At 36.3% G+C, this 16110-nt stretch overlaps 1 protein-coding gene across 6 annotated transcripts in view; it reads right to left on the bottom strand.

Moving 5' to 3' along the window:
* Positions 1–16110, bottom strand: part of HEPH (hephaestin) — a 90030-nt gene that overhangs the window by 20735 nt on the left and 53185 nt on the right. For all 6 annotated transcript variants that reach the window (XM_058713007.1, XM_058713002.1, XM_058713003.1 and 3 more), the window contains 2 exons: positions 15729–15868; positions 14709–14840 (listed from right to left, as the gene is read on the bottom strand). In XM_058713007.1, coding sequence (XP_058568990.1) covers positions 14709–14840; positions 15729–15868 — 272 coding nt within the window. The remainder of the gene's footprint in view (positions 1–14708; positions 14841–15728; positions 15869–16110) is intronic.

Raw genomic sequence — 16110 nt, 5'->3', positions numbered from 1 at the left:
AATTGAATCAGTCATCAAAAATCTCCCAAAAAATAAGAATCCAGGACGAGATGGCTTCCCAGGGGAGTTCTACCAGACGTTTAAAGCAGAAATAATACCTATACTTCCCAAGCTATTCCAAAAAATAGAAAGGGAAGGAAAACTTCCAGACTCATTCTATGAAGCCAGTATTACTTTGATTCCTAAACCAGACAGAGACCCAGTAAAAAAAGAGAACTACATGCCAATATCCCTGATGAATATGGATGCAAAATTTTCAATAAGATACTAGCAAATCGAATTCAACAGCATATAAAAAGAGTGATTCACCATGACCAAGTGGGATTCATTCCTGGAATGCAGGGCTGGTTCAACATTTGCAATCAGTCACTGTGACACACCATATTAATAAAAGAAAAGATAAGAACCATATGATCCTGTCAATCGATGCAGAAAAGGCCTTTGACAAAATTCAGCAACGTTTCTTAATAAAAACCCTGGAGAAAGTCTGGATAGAAGGAACATACTTAAAGATCATAAAAGCCATTAATGAAAAGCCCACAGCTAACATCATCCTCAATGGGGAAAAACTGAGAGCTTTTTCCCTGAGATCAGGAACACGACAGGGATGTCCACTCTCACCCCTGTTGTTTTAACATAGTGTTGGAAGTGCTAGCATCAGCAATCAGACAACAAAAGGAAACCAAAGGCATCAAAATTGGGAAAGATGAAGTTAAGCTTTCACTTTTTGCAGATGACATGATATTATACATGGAAAATCCGATAGACTCCACCAAAAGTCTGCTAGAAATGATACATGAATTCAGCAAAGTTGCAGAGTATAAAATCAATGTACAGAAATCAGTTGCATTCTTATACACTAACAGTGAAGCAACAGAAAGACAAATAAAGAAACTGATCCCATTCACAATTGCACCAAGAAGCATAAAATATCTAGGAATAAATCTAACCAAAGATGTAAAAGATCTGTATGCTGAAAACTATAGAAAGCTTATGAAGGAAATTGAAGAAGATATAAAGAAATGGAAAAACATTCCCTGCTCATGGATTGGAAGAATAAATATTGTCAAAATGTCAATACTTCCCAAAGCTATCTACACATTCAATGCAATCCCAATCAAAATTGCACCAGCATCCTTCTCGAAACTAGAACAAGCAATCCTAAAATTCATATGGAACCACAATAGACCCTGAATAGCCAAAGTAATTTTGAAGAAGAAGACCAAAGCAGGAGGCATCACAATCCCAGACTTTAGCCTCTACTACAAAGCTGTCATCATCAAGACAGCATGGTATTGGCACAACAACAGACACATAGACCAATGGAATAGAATAGAAACCCCAGAACTAGACCCACAAACGTATGGCCAACTCGTCTTTGACAAAGCATGAAAGAACATCCAATGGAAAAAAGACAGTCTCTTTAACAAATGGTGCTGGGAGAACTGGTTAGCAACATGCAGAAGATGAAAACTAGATCACTTTCTCACACCATTCACAAAAATAAACTCAAAATGGGTAAAGGACCTGAATGTGAGACAGGAAACCATCCAAACCCTAGAGGAGAAAGCAGGAAAAGACCTCTCTGACCTCAGCCGTAGCAATTTCTTCCTGGACACATCCCCAAAGGCAAGGGAATTAAAAGCAAAAATGAACTACTGAGACCTTATGAAGATAAAAAGCTTCTGCACAGCAAAGGAAGCAACCAACAAAACTAAAAGCAACCAATGGAATGGGAAAAGATATTTGCAAATGACATATCGGATAAAGGGCTAGTATCCAAAATCTATAAAGAGCTCACCACACTCCACACCCGAAAAACAAATAACCCAGTGAAGAAATGGGCAGAAAACATGAATAGACACTTCTCTAAAGAAGACATCCGGATGGCCAACAGGCACAGGAAAAGATGCTCAACGTCGCTCCTCATCAGGGAAATACAAATGAAAACCACACTCAGATATCGCCTCACGCCAGTCAGAGTGGCTAAAATGAACAAATCAGGAGACTATAGATGCTGGAGAGGACGTAGAGAAATGGGAACCCTCTTGCACTTTTGGTGGGAATGCAAACTGGTGCAGCCACTCTGGAAAGCAGTGTGGAGGTTCCTCAGAAAATTAAAAATAGACCTACCCTATGACCCAGCCAAAGCACTGCTAGGAATTTACCCAAGGGATACAGGAGTACTGATGCATAGGGGCACTTGTACCCCAATGTTTCTAGCAGTACTCTCAACAATAGCCAAATTATGGAAAAAGCCTAAATGTCCATCAACTGATGAATGGCTAAAAAATTGTTGTTTATCTTCCAATTACTTTCAAATCCATTCTAATATGACCTCTTTTCCACCAATTAAAAATAACCAGCCTCTCCCTTATTGCTATATCCAAAGAGAAATTTTCCATTCTTATTTAACCTCTGAAGCACTTGAAATTGTTGATCTTTTCACCCTTGACATTATCTTCTTAACATCTTTGACACCATCTTCTCTGTTCTAATGTCTTGCTCACTTTTTCCCCAGGCTTAATTTTTAATCATTACCTCCCTTAAAAATAGGTCTTCCTTCAGTCTTATTCTAGGATTCTTATGATTTCATTTAATGTACTCTTCTAAGGGAGCTGTGTTCGTTATTTTGCTTTCAATTATACTTAAATGTTGATGCCTTTCAAATCTATTCTTTCCGATTATACCTTTATCCTGAGCTTTAGACCTTTGTGACTATTAGATGCCTCTATTCGGTTGCCTTACAAACATTTCAAATTCAACAAAGTCAAAAATGAACACATCATTATCCAATCTCCCCCATCCCAAGTCACATTCTACCCATGTTTCCTATCTTGGATATTGGCATCACTATTAGTTTCTTTAAGCCAAAAATGTGGGTATCATTTCAGAACTTTGGGTATCTTTCCAAAATCCTTTTCTTTCTCACCTTAAATATCCAATTAGTCCCTGAATCCTATTGATTTCACTTCATTGATCTTTTTTAGAGCCTATCCCCATTCCTCTACACCAACTATCACTACTCTTACTAGGTCATTACATATTGCATTCCCTACAACCGAACTTTTTTTTTCTCTGTGTTTCTTCTGTACTATACCTTTGCCTGTATGCTTTTTCATATCCTTCAGATCAGTGGTTCTCATAGTGCTCTGAGATTTTCTGATCCATCAACACAAGAATTACCTGGAAACTTTTTGAAAACCACTTTTTTTTAGAGAGAAAAAGAGAGAGTTCAAGAGCACAGGAAGGGCAGAAATAGAGGGAGGGAGGGAGAGAGAGACAGAGAGAGAAAGAGAGACAGAGAGAGAGAACACCAAACAGGCTCCACACTGTCAGCACAGAGCCCAATGTTGGGCTCAATCCCACGAAATGTGAGATCATGACCCGAGCCAAAATCAAGAGTTGAACTCTTAATTGACTGAGTCACCCAGGTACCCCTTGAAAAAACACATTCTTAAATCCCATACCAGACGTACTGAATCAAATATTCTTGGAATTGATCCCAGAAATTTACTAAATTTTGAAAACTACTGATTTAAATCTCATCTGATGTATCATCTGCTCTGGAAAACTACCCTTGACAGTCTAAACATTAATTAGGTACCTTTTCTTTTTTGTTCTTTTTTCATTACAAATTTTATTTAAATTCCAATTAACATAAACTGTATGTTTCAGATGTAGAATTTAGTAACTTATCATTTACATACAACGCCTGGTACTCATCACAATTGTCCCCTTTATACCTATCACATATTTAAATCATCCCCCCACCCAACTCCCCTCTGGTAATCATCAGTTTTTTTTCTCTCTGGTTAAGAGTATGTTACTTGGTTTTCCTATTTTCTTTTTCCCCATATATCTATTTGTTTAGCTTCTTAAGTTCTCCATATGAGTGAAATCACATGGTATTTGTCTTTCTCTGACTGATTTATTTCACATAGCATAATGTCTTTTAGCTCCATCCACATTGTTGTAAATGACAAGATTTCATTATTTTTATAGCTGAGTAATATTCATTATATATTATATTCATTTCACACACACACACACACACACACACACACACACAGATGCACCCACCCACCATATGTTCTTTACCCATTCATTGGTCAATGAACATTTATGCTCTTTCCATAATTTGGCTACTGTTGATAATGCTACTATAAACATCCAGGTGCCTGTATCCTTTCAAATTAGTATTTTTGTAACCTTTGGGTAAATACCTAGTAGTGAAATTTCTGGATCATAGGACAGTTCTATTTTCCACTTTTTTTGGAGGAACCTCAATACTGTTTTCCAGAGTGGCTGCACTAGTTTGTATTCCCACCAACAGTGTAACAGAGTTCCTCTTCCACCACATCTTCACCAACGCCTGTTATTTCTTGTGTTGTTAATTTTAGCCATTCTGACTGGTTTGAGGTGATAGCTCATTGGAGTTTTGGTTTGTATTTCTCTGATGATGAGTGAGGTTGAGCATTTTTTCATGTGTCTGTTATCAACCTGTATATTTTGATAAAATTTCTTTTCATGTCTTCTGCCCATTTTCAAAGTGGATTATCTGCTTTTTTGTTGTTGAGTCTGATAAGTTCTTTATATATTTTGGACACAAACCATTTATCATATATGTCATTTGCAAATATCTTGTCCCATTCTGCATGTTGACTTTTAGTTTGTTTTCTTCACTGTGAAGTTTTTTATTTTGATGAAGTCTCAATAGTTTATTTTTGCTTTTGATTGTTTTATTTCCAGAGATATATCTAGGAAGAAGCTACTATGGACGATGTCAAGGAGACTGCTGCCTGTGTTCTTCTCTAGTGTTTTGTCTCACGTTTAGGTCTTTAATCACTTTTGAATTTATTTTTGGGTATAGTGTAAGAAAGTGGTACGGTTTCATTCTGTGCTTATGTTTATGACATTATTTGCTGTCCAGTTTTCCCAACATAATTTCTTGAAGAGACTGCATTTTGTCCATTGGATAGTCTTGGTTTGCCAAATATTAATAGACCACATAGTTGTGGGTCCATTTCTCGATTTTCTGTTGTGTTCCATTGATCTATGTGTCTGGTTTTTTGTGCCAATAACATACTATTTTGATAAATTCAGCTTTGTAGTGTAACTTGAAGTCAAGAATTGTGATGATTCCAGCTTTGCTTTTCTTTGATAAGTTTGGCTATTTTGGGGGTATTTTGTAGTTCCATATAAATTTTAGGATTGTTTTTTCTAGCTTTGTGGATAATGCTGGTAGTATTTTTATAGAGATTGCATTAAATGTGTAGATTGCTGTGGTTAGTATCTACATTTAACAATATTTGTTCCTCCAATTCATGAGCATGGAATGTTTTTCCATTTCTTTTTGTCATCTTCAATTTCTTCCATCAATGGTTTATATTTTTCAGACTACAGATCTCTCACTTCTTTTCTTAGGTTTATTCCTACACATCTTTTTGGTGTATTTGGAAATGGGACTAATTCCTTGATTTCTTTGTGCTGCTTCATTATCAGTGTACAGAGTGCAACAGATTTCTGTACACTGATTTTATACCCTGTGATTTTAATGAATTTGTGTATCAGTTATAGTAACTTTTTGGTGAAGTCTTTCAAGTTTTCTATATTGAATATCTTGTCATCTACAATTACTGAAAGTTGTACTTATTCCTTGCCAATTTGGATTCCTTTTATTTATTTTTATTGTCTGATTGCTGAGTCTAAGACTTCCATTACTATCTTAAATAACAGTGGTGAGAGTGCACATCCCTATGCTTGTTCCTGACCATAGAGGAAAAGCTCTCAGTTTTTACTCCTTGAGGATGATATTAGCTGTGTTTTGTTTTGTACAAGGCCTTTAGTATGTTGAGGTATGTTCCCTCTAACCCTACTTTGTTGAGGGTTTTTATCATGAATGAATGTTGTACTTTTCAAATGCATTTTCTACATCTATTGAGAGGATCATATGTTTCGTATCTTTTTTTATTAATGTGGTGTATCAAATTGATTGATTTTCAAATATTGAGCCACACTTGCATCCCAAGAATAAATCCAAGTTGATCATGGTGAATGTTTCTTTAAAAAAAATTTTTTTAATGTTCTTTCTTTTTGAGACAGTGCGAGGGTAGAGAGAAAGGGGGACACAGAATCAAAAGCAGGCTCCAGGCTAATAGTTGTCTGCAGCACAATGCCCAGTGCAGGGCACAAAACCACAAACTGTAGGATCATGACCTTAGCTGAAGTCCGACACTCAACTGACTGAGCCACCCAGGCACCCCTGAATATTTCTTTTAATGCACTTTTGGATTTGGTTTGTTAGAATTTTATTTATTTATTTTTCATTTGTTTTCATCAGGGTTATTTGTTTATGCTCTTTTTGTAGTGGAGTATTATCTAGTTTTTGTATCAGGGTAGTGTCAGGGTTATCTGTCTATGCTCTTTTTGTAGTGGAGTCTTATCTAGTTTTTGTATCAGGGTAATGCTTGTCTCATAGAATGAATTTGGAAGTTTCCTTGCATTTCTGTTTTTTGGAATAGTTTGCAAAGAATAGGTATTAACTCTTCTTTAAAATGTTTGATAGAATTCACCTGTGAAACTATGTGGCTCTGAAGATTTTTCATTCCTGGTTCAATTTATTCCCTGATTATTCTGCTGTTTGAGTTTTCATTTCTGTCTGTTTCAGTTTTGTTAGTTCATATGTTTCTAGGAGTTTATCCATTTCTTCTAGGTGGTCAAATTTTTTGGCATATAGTCTTTCATAATATTCTCTTATAATTCTATTTCTCTGGTGTTGGTTGTTTTTCTCCTCTCTCTTAGTTGTAATTTCATTTATCTGTGTATTTTCTCTTTTTGGTATGTGTGTCTAAAGCTTTATAAATTGTATCAATCTTTTCAAAGAAGCAGCACCTTGCTTCATTTGCCTGTTCTGTTTTTTTCTTCTTATTTTAAATGTTATGTGATTTATTTTTACTCTAATATTTATTTTAATTGTTCTGCTAGTTTTAGACTTCATTTGTTGTTCTTTTTCGAGCTCCTTTAGGTGTAAGTTTAGATTTTTTATTTGAGATTTTTTCTTTCTTCTACTGTTTTATACTTCCCTTTTGCGATAGCTTTTGCTTCATCACAAGGATTTTGGGCTGTCGTGTTTTCATTTTCACTTATTTCCGTGTATATTTTTTATTTATTTTTTGATTTCCTGGTTGACCCATTCATTGCTTAATAACATGTTGTTTAACCTCCATATATTTGTGGTCTTTCCAAATTTTTTCTTGTGACTGACTTCAAGTTTCATAAAATTGTGATAGGAGAATTTGTATGATATGGTCTCAATATTTTTCTACTTGTTGATGCATGATTTCTGGCCCAATATGTGTTCTACTCTGGAGAATGTCCCATCTGTACTAAAGAAGAATGTGTATTCTGCTGTTTTACGATGAAATATTCTGAATATGTCTGTTAAATACATCTGGTCCAGCATGTCATTCAAGGTCATTATTTTCTAGTTGATTTTCTGTTTAGATGATTTCTCCATTAATGTAAGTGGGGTGTTAAAATCCACTAGTATTATTGTATTATTATAAATGAATTCCTTTATGTTTGGTTTAAATTGTTTTGTATGTTTTGGTGTCAGAACTTGCAGGCATAAATATTTACAGTAGTTATATCTTGTTGGATAATTTATTCAGAGTATTTATTTATTAATTTAACTTGAGAGAGAGAGAGAGAGAGAGAACAAGTGGGAGAGGGGCAGAGAGAGGGAGAGAGAGAGAATCCCAAGGAGGTACCTCAAGACTCTGCATCTGAGGACTACCCTTTGGGCTAATTGTAGAGGAGTTGCTCCTGCACCCCAGTTGGGGTTAGAGTAGGAGTGCTCACCCGGGTTATGCTGAGTAAGCCACCTTGTCTGCATTTCCCCATGCAATGGATTACTTCAATAAACAAATCAGACCACACCTGGGTGAAGGTCCAAACACTCCACCACTACAAACAAGAAAAAGCTTTGTAGATGACTGACGAGTAGGATAGAGCAGCCAAAAGGCAATAAGAGTGCATGCAAAACACTCCAAAAACTCTCCCTGAAGTGACAGGCCCTGTAGAGTGTATGACCCTTTTTTAATATAGTAGTACTTGCAGATGCAGGACATATAACAAGCTATTAAAACATGTAAAAGACATAAACCTACCATAAATGATGAAAAGGAAGAATTCTCCTCAAAAAAAATCAAGAAGAAATAACAGCCAGAGAATTGCTCAAAACAGATGTAAATAATATATCTGAACAAAAATTTAGAATAATAGACATAAGACTAATAGCTTGGTTTGAAAAAATATTATAAGACAACAGAGAATCTCTTGCTGCAAAAATCAAAGACCTAAGAAATAGTCAAGGTGAATTAAGAAATGCTATAAGTGAGATGAAAAATAAACTAGATACAGTGACAGTGAAGATGGAATAAGCAGAGGAGAGAATATGTGAAATGGAAGATACAATTATGGAAAATGATGAAGCTGAAAATAAGGAAAGGAAATTACTAGATTATGCGAGGATAATTAGAGAGCTAAGTGAGTCCATGAAATTAATTAATATCCATATCATAGGAGTTCTGGAAGAAAAGTGAGAAAAAAGGTCAGAAGGCTTATTTGAACAAATTATAGCTGAGAAGTTCCCTAATCTGGGAAAGGAAACAGGCATCCAAGTCCAAGAGGCACAGAGAAATCCCTTCAAAATCAACACAAACAGGTCAACACCACAACATATCATAATGACACTGGCAAAATACAAAGATAAAGAGAGAATTCTGAAAGCAGATAGGGACAAACAGACCTTAACTTATAAGGGTAGACATATAAGGGTACTAGCAGACCTGTCCACTGAAACTTGACAAGCCAGAAGGGAGTGGAAGGAAATATTCAATGCGTTCAATAGGAAAAATATGCAGTGAAGAATCCTTTATCCAGCCGGACTGTCATTTAGAATAGAAGGAGAGATAAAGGCTTTCCAATATGAACAAAACCTAAAGGAGTTCATGACCACTAAACCAACACTGAAAGAGATCCTAAGGGAGACTCTGTGAGTGGAAAGACTACAAAGGACCAGAAACATCACCACAAGCACAAAACCTATAGATAATACAATGACACCGAATTTATATATTTCAATAATCATTCTAAATGTAAATGGACTAAATTCCCGAATCAAAAGACATAGGACTTCAGAATGGATAAAATACAAGATTCATCTATATTCTGACTATAAGAGACTAGTTTTTGAATGGAGGACACCTGCAGATTGAAAGTGAGGGGATGGAGAATGATCTATCATGCTACTGGATATCAAAAGACAGCTGCAGTAGCCATACTTATATCTGAAAAACTAGATTTAAAAACAAAGACTGTAACAAGAGATGTAGAAGGACATTATATCATAAGTAAGGGATCTATCTATCAAGAAGAGCTAACAATTATAAATATTTATGCCCCCAATGTGAAACACCCAAATATAGAAATCAATTAATCACAAACACAAAAATGTATATAAAATAAAATCATAATTTTAATTTAATAATTTTATATTTAATATCTTTAATACTCCACTTACATCTAGGTAGAAAATCAATAAGGAAACAATGACTCTGAATGACACATTGGACCAGATGGACTTAAAAGATATGTTGAGAACTTTTCATCCTCAAGCAGCAGAATACACATTCTTCTCAAGTGCACATGGAACATTCACCAAAATAGATCATATACTGGGTCATAAAACAGCCATTTACAAGTATTAAAAAGACTGAGATCATCCCACACATATTTTCAGATCACTATGAAACTTGAAATCAACCACAAGAAAATATGTGGAAAGTCCTCAAATACACTGAGGTTAAAGAACATCCCATTAAAGAATGAACAAAACCAGGTCAAAACCAGGTCAACCAGGAAATTAAAGAAGAAATTAAAAAATATATGGAAGCAAATGAAAATGAAAACACAACAGTCCAACCCTTTAGGATGCAGCAAACACAGTCCTAAGAGGAAAATACAGTGCAATCCAGGCCTATCTCAAGAAGAAAGAAATGTCCAAAATACACAACTTACCTTACACCTAAAGGAGTTAAAAAGGCAGCATCAAATAAATCCCAAAGCTAGGAGAAGAGAAATAATAAAGACTACAGCAGAAATAAATAACATAGATTAAAAAAAACAGAACAGATCAAGATCTGGTTTTTTGAAAGAATAAACAAAATTAATAAACACATAGCTAGACTTCTCAAAAGAAAAGAGACAGGACCAAAATAGATAAAATCACAAATAAAACAGGAGAGATCACAACCAACAGCACAGAAATACAAAAAAATATATATGGAACACTGAAAAATCACTTGCCAACAACCTGGACAATCGGGGGGGGGGGGAAATGGACAAATTCCTAGACACTCACACACTTTCAAAACCCAAATAGGAAGAAATATAAAATTTGAGGAGACCCATATCCATCAAATAAATTGAATTGGTTATCAAAAATCTCCTGAAAAATAAGAAAGCTGGGACTGACGGCTTCCCAGGGGAATTCCACCAGACATTTAAGGCAGAATTAATACCAATACTTCCTAAACTATTCCAAAAAAATGGAAGGAAATCTTCCAGGCTCATTCTATGAAGCCAGCATTTCCTTGATTTCCAAGCCAAAGACCCCACTAAAAATAATTACACGTCAATATCCCTGATGAACATGGATATAAAATTTCTCAACAAGATACTACAAAATTCAACAGTACATTAAAAAAAAAATTATTCACCGTGATCAAGTGGGATTCATTCCTGGGCTGCAAGGCTGGTTCAATATCCACAAATCAATCAATGTGATACACCACATTATAAAAGAGAGGATAAAAACCATATGATTCTTTCAACAGATGCAGGAAAAGCATTTGACAAAATACAGCATCCTTTCCTGATAAAAACCCTCATGAAAGTCATGATAGAAGGAACATTCATTAACATCATAAAAGCCATACATGAAAGGCCCACAGCTAATATCATCCTTAATGGGGAAATCTCTCAGTTTTTCAGGAACACAACAGGGATATCCACTCCCACCACTGTTGTGCAACATAGTGTTGGAAGTCCTAGCATCAGCAATAAGATAACAAACGAAATAAAAAACACCCAAATTGTCAAAGAAGAAGTCAAACTTTCACTCTTCACAGATGACATGATATTCGACATGGAAAACCTGAAAGACTCCACCAAAAAACTGTTAGAGCTGATAACAGTATTTAAACAATGTAACAATATATAAAATCAATATACAGAAATTGGTCACACTTCTGAGAAGCCTCCTCACCATGAGCATGGAGCCTGGTGTGGGCCTTGATCTCATGAACCATGAGATAAGGACCTGAGCTGAAATCAAAAGTTGGATACTCAACCAATTGAGCCACCCAGGTGCCACATTCAGAGTAATTATTGATAGGTTTGTTTTTATTGCCATTTTTCTACTTGTTTTGTCATTGTTTCTGGGGATTTTCTCTGATCCTTATTTCTTTGTCACTTTTGATCTTTCCTTCCCATTCAAAGAGTCCCCTTTAATATTTCTTGCATGGCTGGTTTAGTGGTCAAAAACTCCTTTAGTTTTTGGTTTTTTTCTACTTGTTTTGTCATTGTTTCTGGGGATTTTCTCTGATCCTTATTTCTTTGTCACTTTTGATCTTTCCTTCTCATTCAAAGAGTCCTCTAATATTTCTTCCATGGCTGATTTCGTGGTCAAGAACTCCTTTAGTTTTTGTTTGTCCGGGAAACTTTTTATCTCTCCTTCTATCCTAAATGACAGTGTCACTATATAGACTATTCTTGGCTGCATATTTTTCCCACTCATCACTTTGAATATATCATGCCCTTTTATCTTGCCAAATTTCTTTTGAGTTATATGCAGCTAACCTTAGGGTCTTCTCTTGTAAGTTAGGGACTTATTTTGTCTTGGTCCTTTTAAGATTTTTTTTGTATAGCTAATATTTTACAAATTTAATTACAATGTATTTTGGTGTTTTCCTGCTTTTGTTGATTTTGATGGAGTTCTCTGTGCTTCCTGGATTTGGATGTTTGTTTCCTCCTTCAGATTCAGAAAGTTTTCTTCTATTATTTGCTCAAATAAAAATTCTGCCCTCTTTTCTCACTCTTCTTCTGGGACTCCTATGATACAAATGTTATTATGTCTGATGTTGTCACTGAGTTCACGAAGTCTATTCTTGTGTTATGTAATTCTTTCTTTTGTTCAGCTTCATTATTAGCTTCTATATGTATTCATTTCTCTGCATTTTCCATCCTTGTGTTCATTACTCTTAGTCTGTTTTGAATCTGTTATTGTGCTTTCAATTTCTGACAGATTTGTAACTCTTATATCTCTGCTTTAACAGCGTCCCTGAAGCCTTCCATTCTTTTACCAAGTCCAGAATTATCCGTATAATTGATGCTTTAAATTTTCCATTAGGCATATTATTTACATCTGTCTCAATTAGATTTCTGGCTGTGACCTTATCTTTTTGTTTCATTTGGGATGAATTACCCCATCTTGGTATTTTGTCTAAGTTGCTGTCTTCTTCTCTGTGTTAGATAAGCCTGCTATGTTTTCTATTACTGAGAGTAATGGCTTTATGAAGAAGAGGCCATATACTGTCCAGATCCTGGAACTTTAGAGAGTGTCCTTGGTGTGTGCTGCGTGCACACTGCTGCTGTGTTTTGGCTGTTCTATCCTTCAGGCCAATCCTCCGCAGAAGCTCTCCTTCCCTGAATTGGGCAGGGTTTGGACCTTGGCCAGAGTGTGCTGAGTTTTAACTAGGTGTGTACTGGTCTGCTTGTTAAATGAGAACTGATGTTACTTCCACCAGAACTGAAATGTTGTAGAACCCTCTGGTCCAGAAACATAGTGTGCATGGTGTTTTCTGCTGGTCTTCTGGGGAAAGGTCCCAGATTGAGGCAAACTTGACTGAGAAAGGCAGTTCTGGCAGAGCGCAGGTTGTGGGATTTGGTGTAAGTAGGTTAGGCAGGCACTGTCAGCACTGTGCTGTTTACTGAAGGTGATTCTGTGCTTACACTGAAGGGTGGGGGGGCAAATGGTGCTGGCCATCTCCTTTGTCCATGAAGAGTGGTCTTCAGGCTTGATATTCTCAGGGAAGTACTCCCAGAATAGTGAATAATCTCCCCCCTGTGCATCTCAGGTATTTTTCAGATGGCCATTTTAATGCTATCCGTGTCTGAGTTGTTTTCCTTCCTTCTCTACAGTAGTAGCTCAGTGCCCTCTAGGCTCTATTCCAACCAAGGCTGCTGACCCTTAAAGTTCCAAACTTTAGGAATGTGTTGTATGCCAGGGCCCTTGCTGGTTTTAGGAGGGTCTTACCATGCTGGTACTGGTGTAGTTTAATCCAAGAAGATCAGTTTCACCAGAGCACAGGGGCATGGAACTTGGAGCAAGCAGGCTAGGCAGCCAGTATATAGGCTCTGCTCATATACTGAGGAGTGGAGGAAGTATATGACACCTGCAAGCTCTTTTGTACCCAGAGAGGCATCTCTGTGAACACCACCTCTCACAGATGCACTCCAAGAAGAGTGAACAGTCTCCCCCCATGCACGACTTAGGTGTCTAATGACCTTTAAAACTCCAGTCTTCAAGCACTGCTGGTTACAAGAACTCACAAAAACCAGCCTCTCTAATTTTCCTAACCAGTGGCCTTGGGAAATGTTCTTGTGTGTTATCCTATGTGCTCCACTCTTGTGTTCCTTTCCCTGAAACCAGGGCTTGCTGCCCTCTGAAGCAACTGCAATCTGTTGCTCCCCCAAACTGTGTCTTCACACTTCCTACCTTCTTCAATGTGGCCTCTTTTCTCCCTTATTTGTGTAGTTTGTTATGTTCATCCTCAGATTGATCACTTGTGTGTTCAGAATAATATGATAATTATCTAGCTTTTCTTTTTCAAGGGATGAGAGGAGATTTTAGTCCTCCTTCTACCCTGCCATCTTAGCGCCCCTCCCTAGGTAGCCTTTTCTGTACCTCTCCAGCACACTTTTAGAACTCTTATTAACACATAAAACATAGAATTATAATTACCAGTTTATTTGTCTGTCTATAATAATTGCCTGTTTTGTAAAGGTAGGAGCAAGTATTATTTCCTACTGCATCCATAACTTCTAAAATTGTTTCTGCACCAACTAGGCTGCCTGAAAGATTTACTCAATGAATAAATGGATGGAAGATAATGTGGTCAAGATTATGATCACCCTACATTTTAATATTAGAAACTTAGTATATGAATGGGATTATAACTTAGCCTGTAATAAGATGACAAGAACCTTATCTATGACTGAGATTAATGATCAATTTTTGGTATGGCACATGTCGCTCTCTAGTCATGTTTAGAAGCTCACATTATAGCCAAGGTTAACTTCAGATCTAGAGAGAGTGAGAAACTCAATATGTATCCAGGGTTAAGGCCAGTATAAGGCTCCATGTGTGATCAATATTAGACATTTCTTTGGTGAAACTAAGTACCCTATTCTGAAATTGAAAATGAGTGTTTCATAGAGACAAACTCAGGCTGTGACTTTATCCTGGTTAATATTATATTTTAAGTTCTCAAAGAGAAATAAAAAAAAAAAGAAACAAGTCAGAGGGCTAAAGCAGAGGTGCTACACATCTTTTATCCCTTCAGCTAAGTGTTTCAACTCACCAGGATCAGCAGCCAGTGGCCAACCAGTGCTAGATTCTACCACTCCATGAGCATGCACAGAGTAGGGGCGGCTGGCATTATTCTTGAACACCACAGTTAGAATATCACCAACCTCTCCTCTGAGAAGTGGACCTAAAATATGCAAAAGAAGGAAAAGTCTCATTAGTGGAGTGTTGGAACAAGGGTACTAAAGGAATTAAAGAAAGGACACACAGAGGAGCTCTCTAGAATTAAGGTTTTCAGTCATTAGACTGAAAATCATGACCAGTTCCATTTTTTTAAATCCAGAAGCCCTTTAACTGATACTGCTACTTACAGGATGAGGATACTTCAACAAGAAAATTGTGGCTCCAATTATCCTTATTTTACCACCCCAAATGTATGTATGTAGGTATGTATGTATGTATGTATGTATCTAATCTATCTGTCTATCTATCTATCTATCTATCTATCTATCCATTATCTATAATATCCCAAGGATCTAGGTAATCAGGGCTCTGTGAAATAATTGTCAGTAAGGAGTTTAGCACAGAGTAAAAAAATGTTGGGGTCTCTGTAAGGGCCAATGGGTTTCTTCTCTGTGAGGACAAGAATGAGGAAACTCATTGGCCCATAAAAAGTGAATAAATTGTATGAATAATTAAACTGGGTTCAAGGGTAATACTGATTCCCTGTACAGTGCTTTTCCTATTCTTTCATGTTACTAAGTTCCCCTATCATTAGTATATTTAAAAAATCTATCACAATCAAACATCCCTAGAGAGATTGCTGGAAAAATATGGTTCATGTTACAGCAAAATTAATAAATCCTCCCTTTGATTGCTTATTTTTATGGTTGATTAAAAAAATATATGACTAAAAAAACAAAAAAAAATTAAAAAAAATAAAAAAATAAAAAAAAATATATGACTATTGTTCCATTATATAATAGGGAAAAACTAATTGAAAGAAAAAAAACGTCCTTATATGGCATGGCATCCTTAGGATCAGCATAAACTTCTAACACAAGGAAGAACTCACCTAATATTCCCAAGTGTTCCTCTGGTCCAGTCCTTTGCCGAGGGATCTTGAATGTACCATCCGTGTATTCTCTGAATACAGCTTTCTTGTATCTGGAACCCAGGAGTCCATCCTGGTTGCTCAGGAAAATGTGACCATAACTAGTGGAATCCAAAGAATGGTATCATCACCTGGCCTTCAACTCCTTAATTTCACTTATGAGAAAGCTAAGTCAGACCCAACGTCATATCACAAATAGAATCCTTCTAATGTCAGATTTCCCACCACATTGGTCGTATAACTGCAGTAAAGATAGCAGATTTAAGTATATATTAATGGTTCCTTGTTTACCATAATCCAGATAGGAATTTTTAGTACAATTAATATGGCCAGAACACTGGAA

This window comes from Neofelis nebulosa, chromosome X, assembly GCF_028018385.1.
Source record: "Neofelis nebulosa isolate mNeoNeb1 chromosome X, mNeoNeb1.pri, whole genome shotgun sequence".
In the NCBI taxonomy this organism is placed as follows: Eukaryota; Metazoa; Chordata; class Mammalia; order Carnivora; family Felidae; genus Neofelis; species Neofelis nebulosa.
The sequence above is the reverse complement of the archived record's forward strand: the minus strand, read 5'-3'. Positions and strand labels throughout refer to the sequence as shown.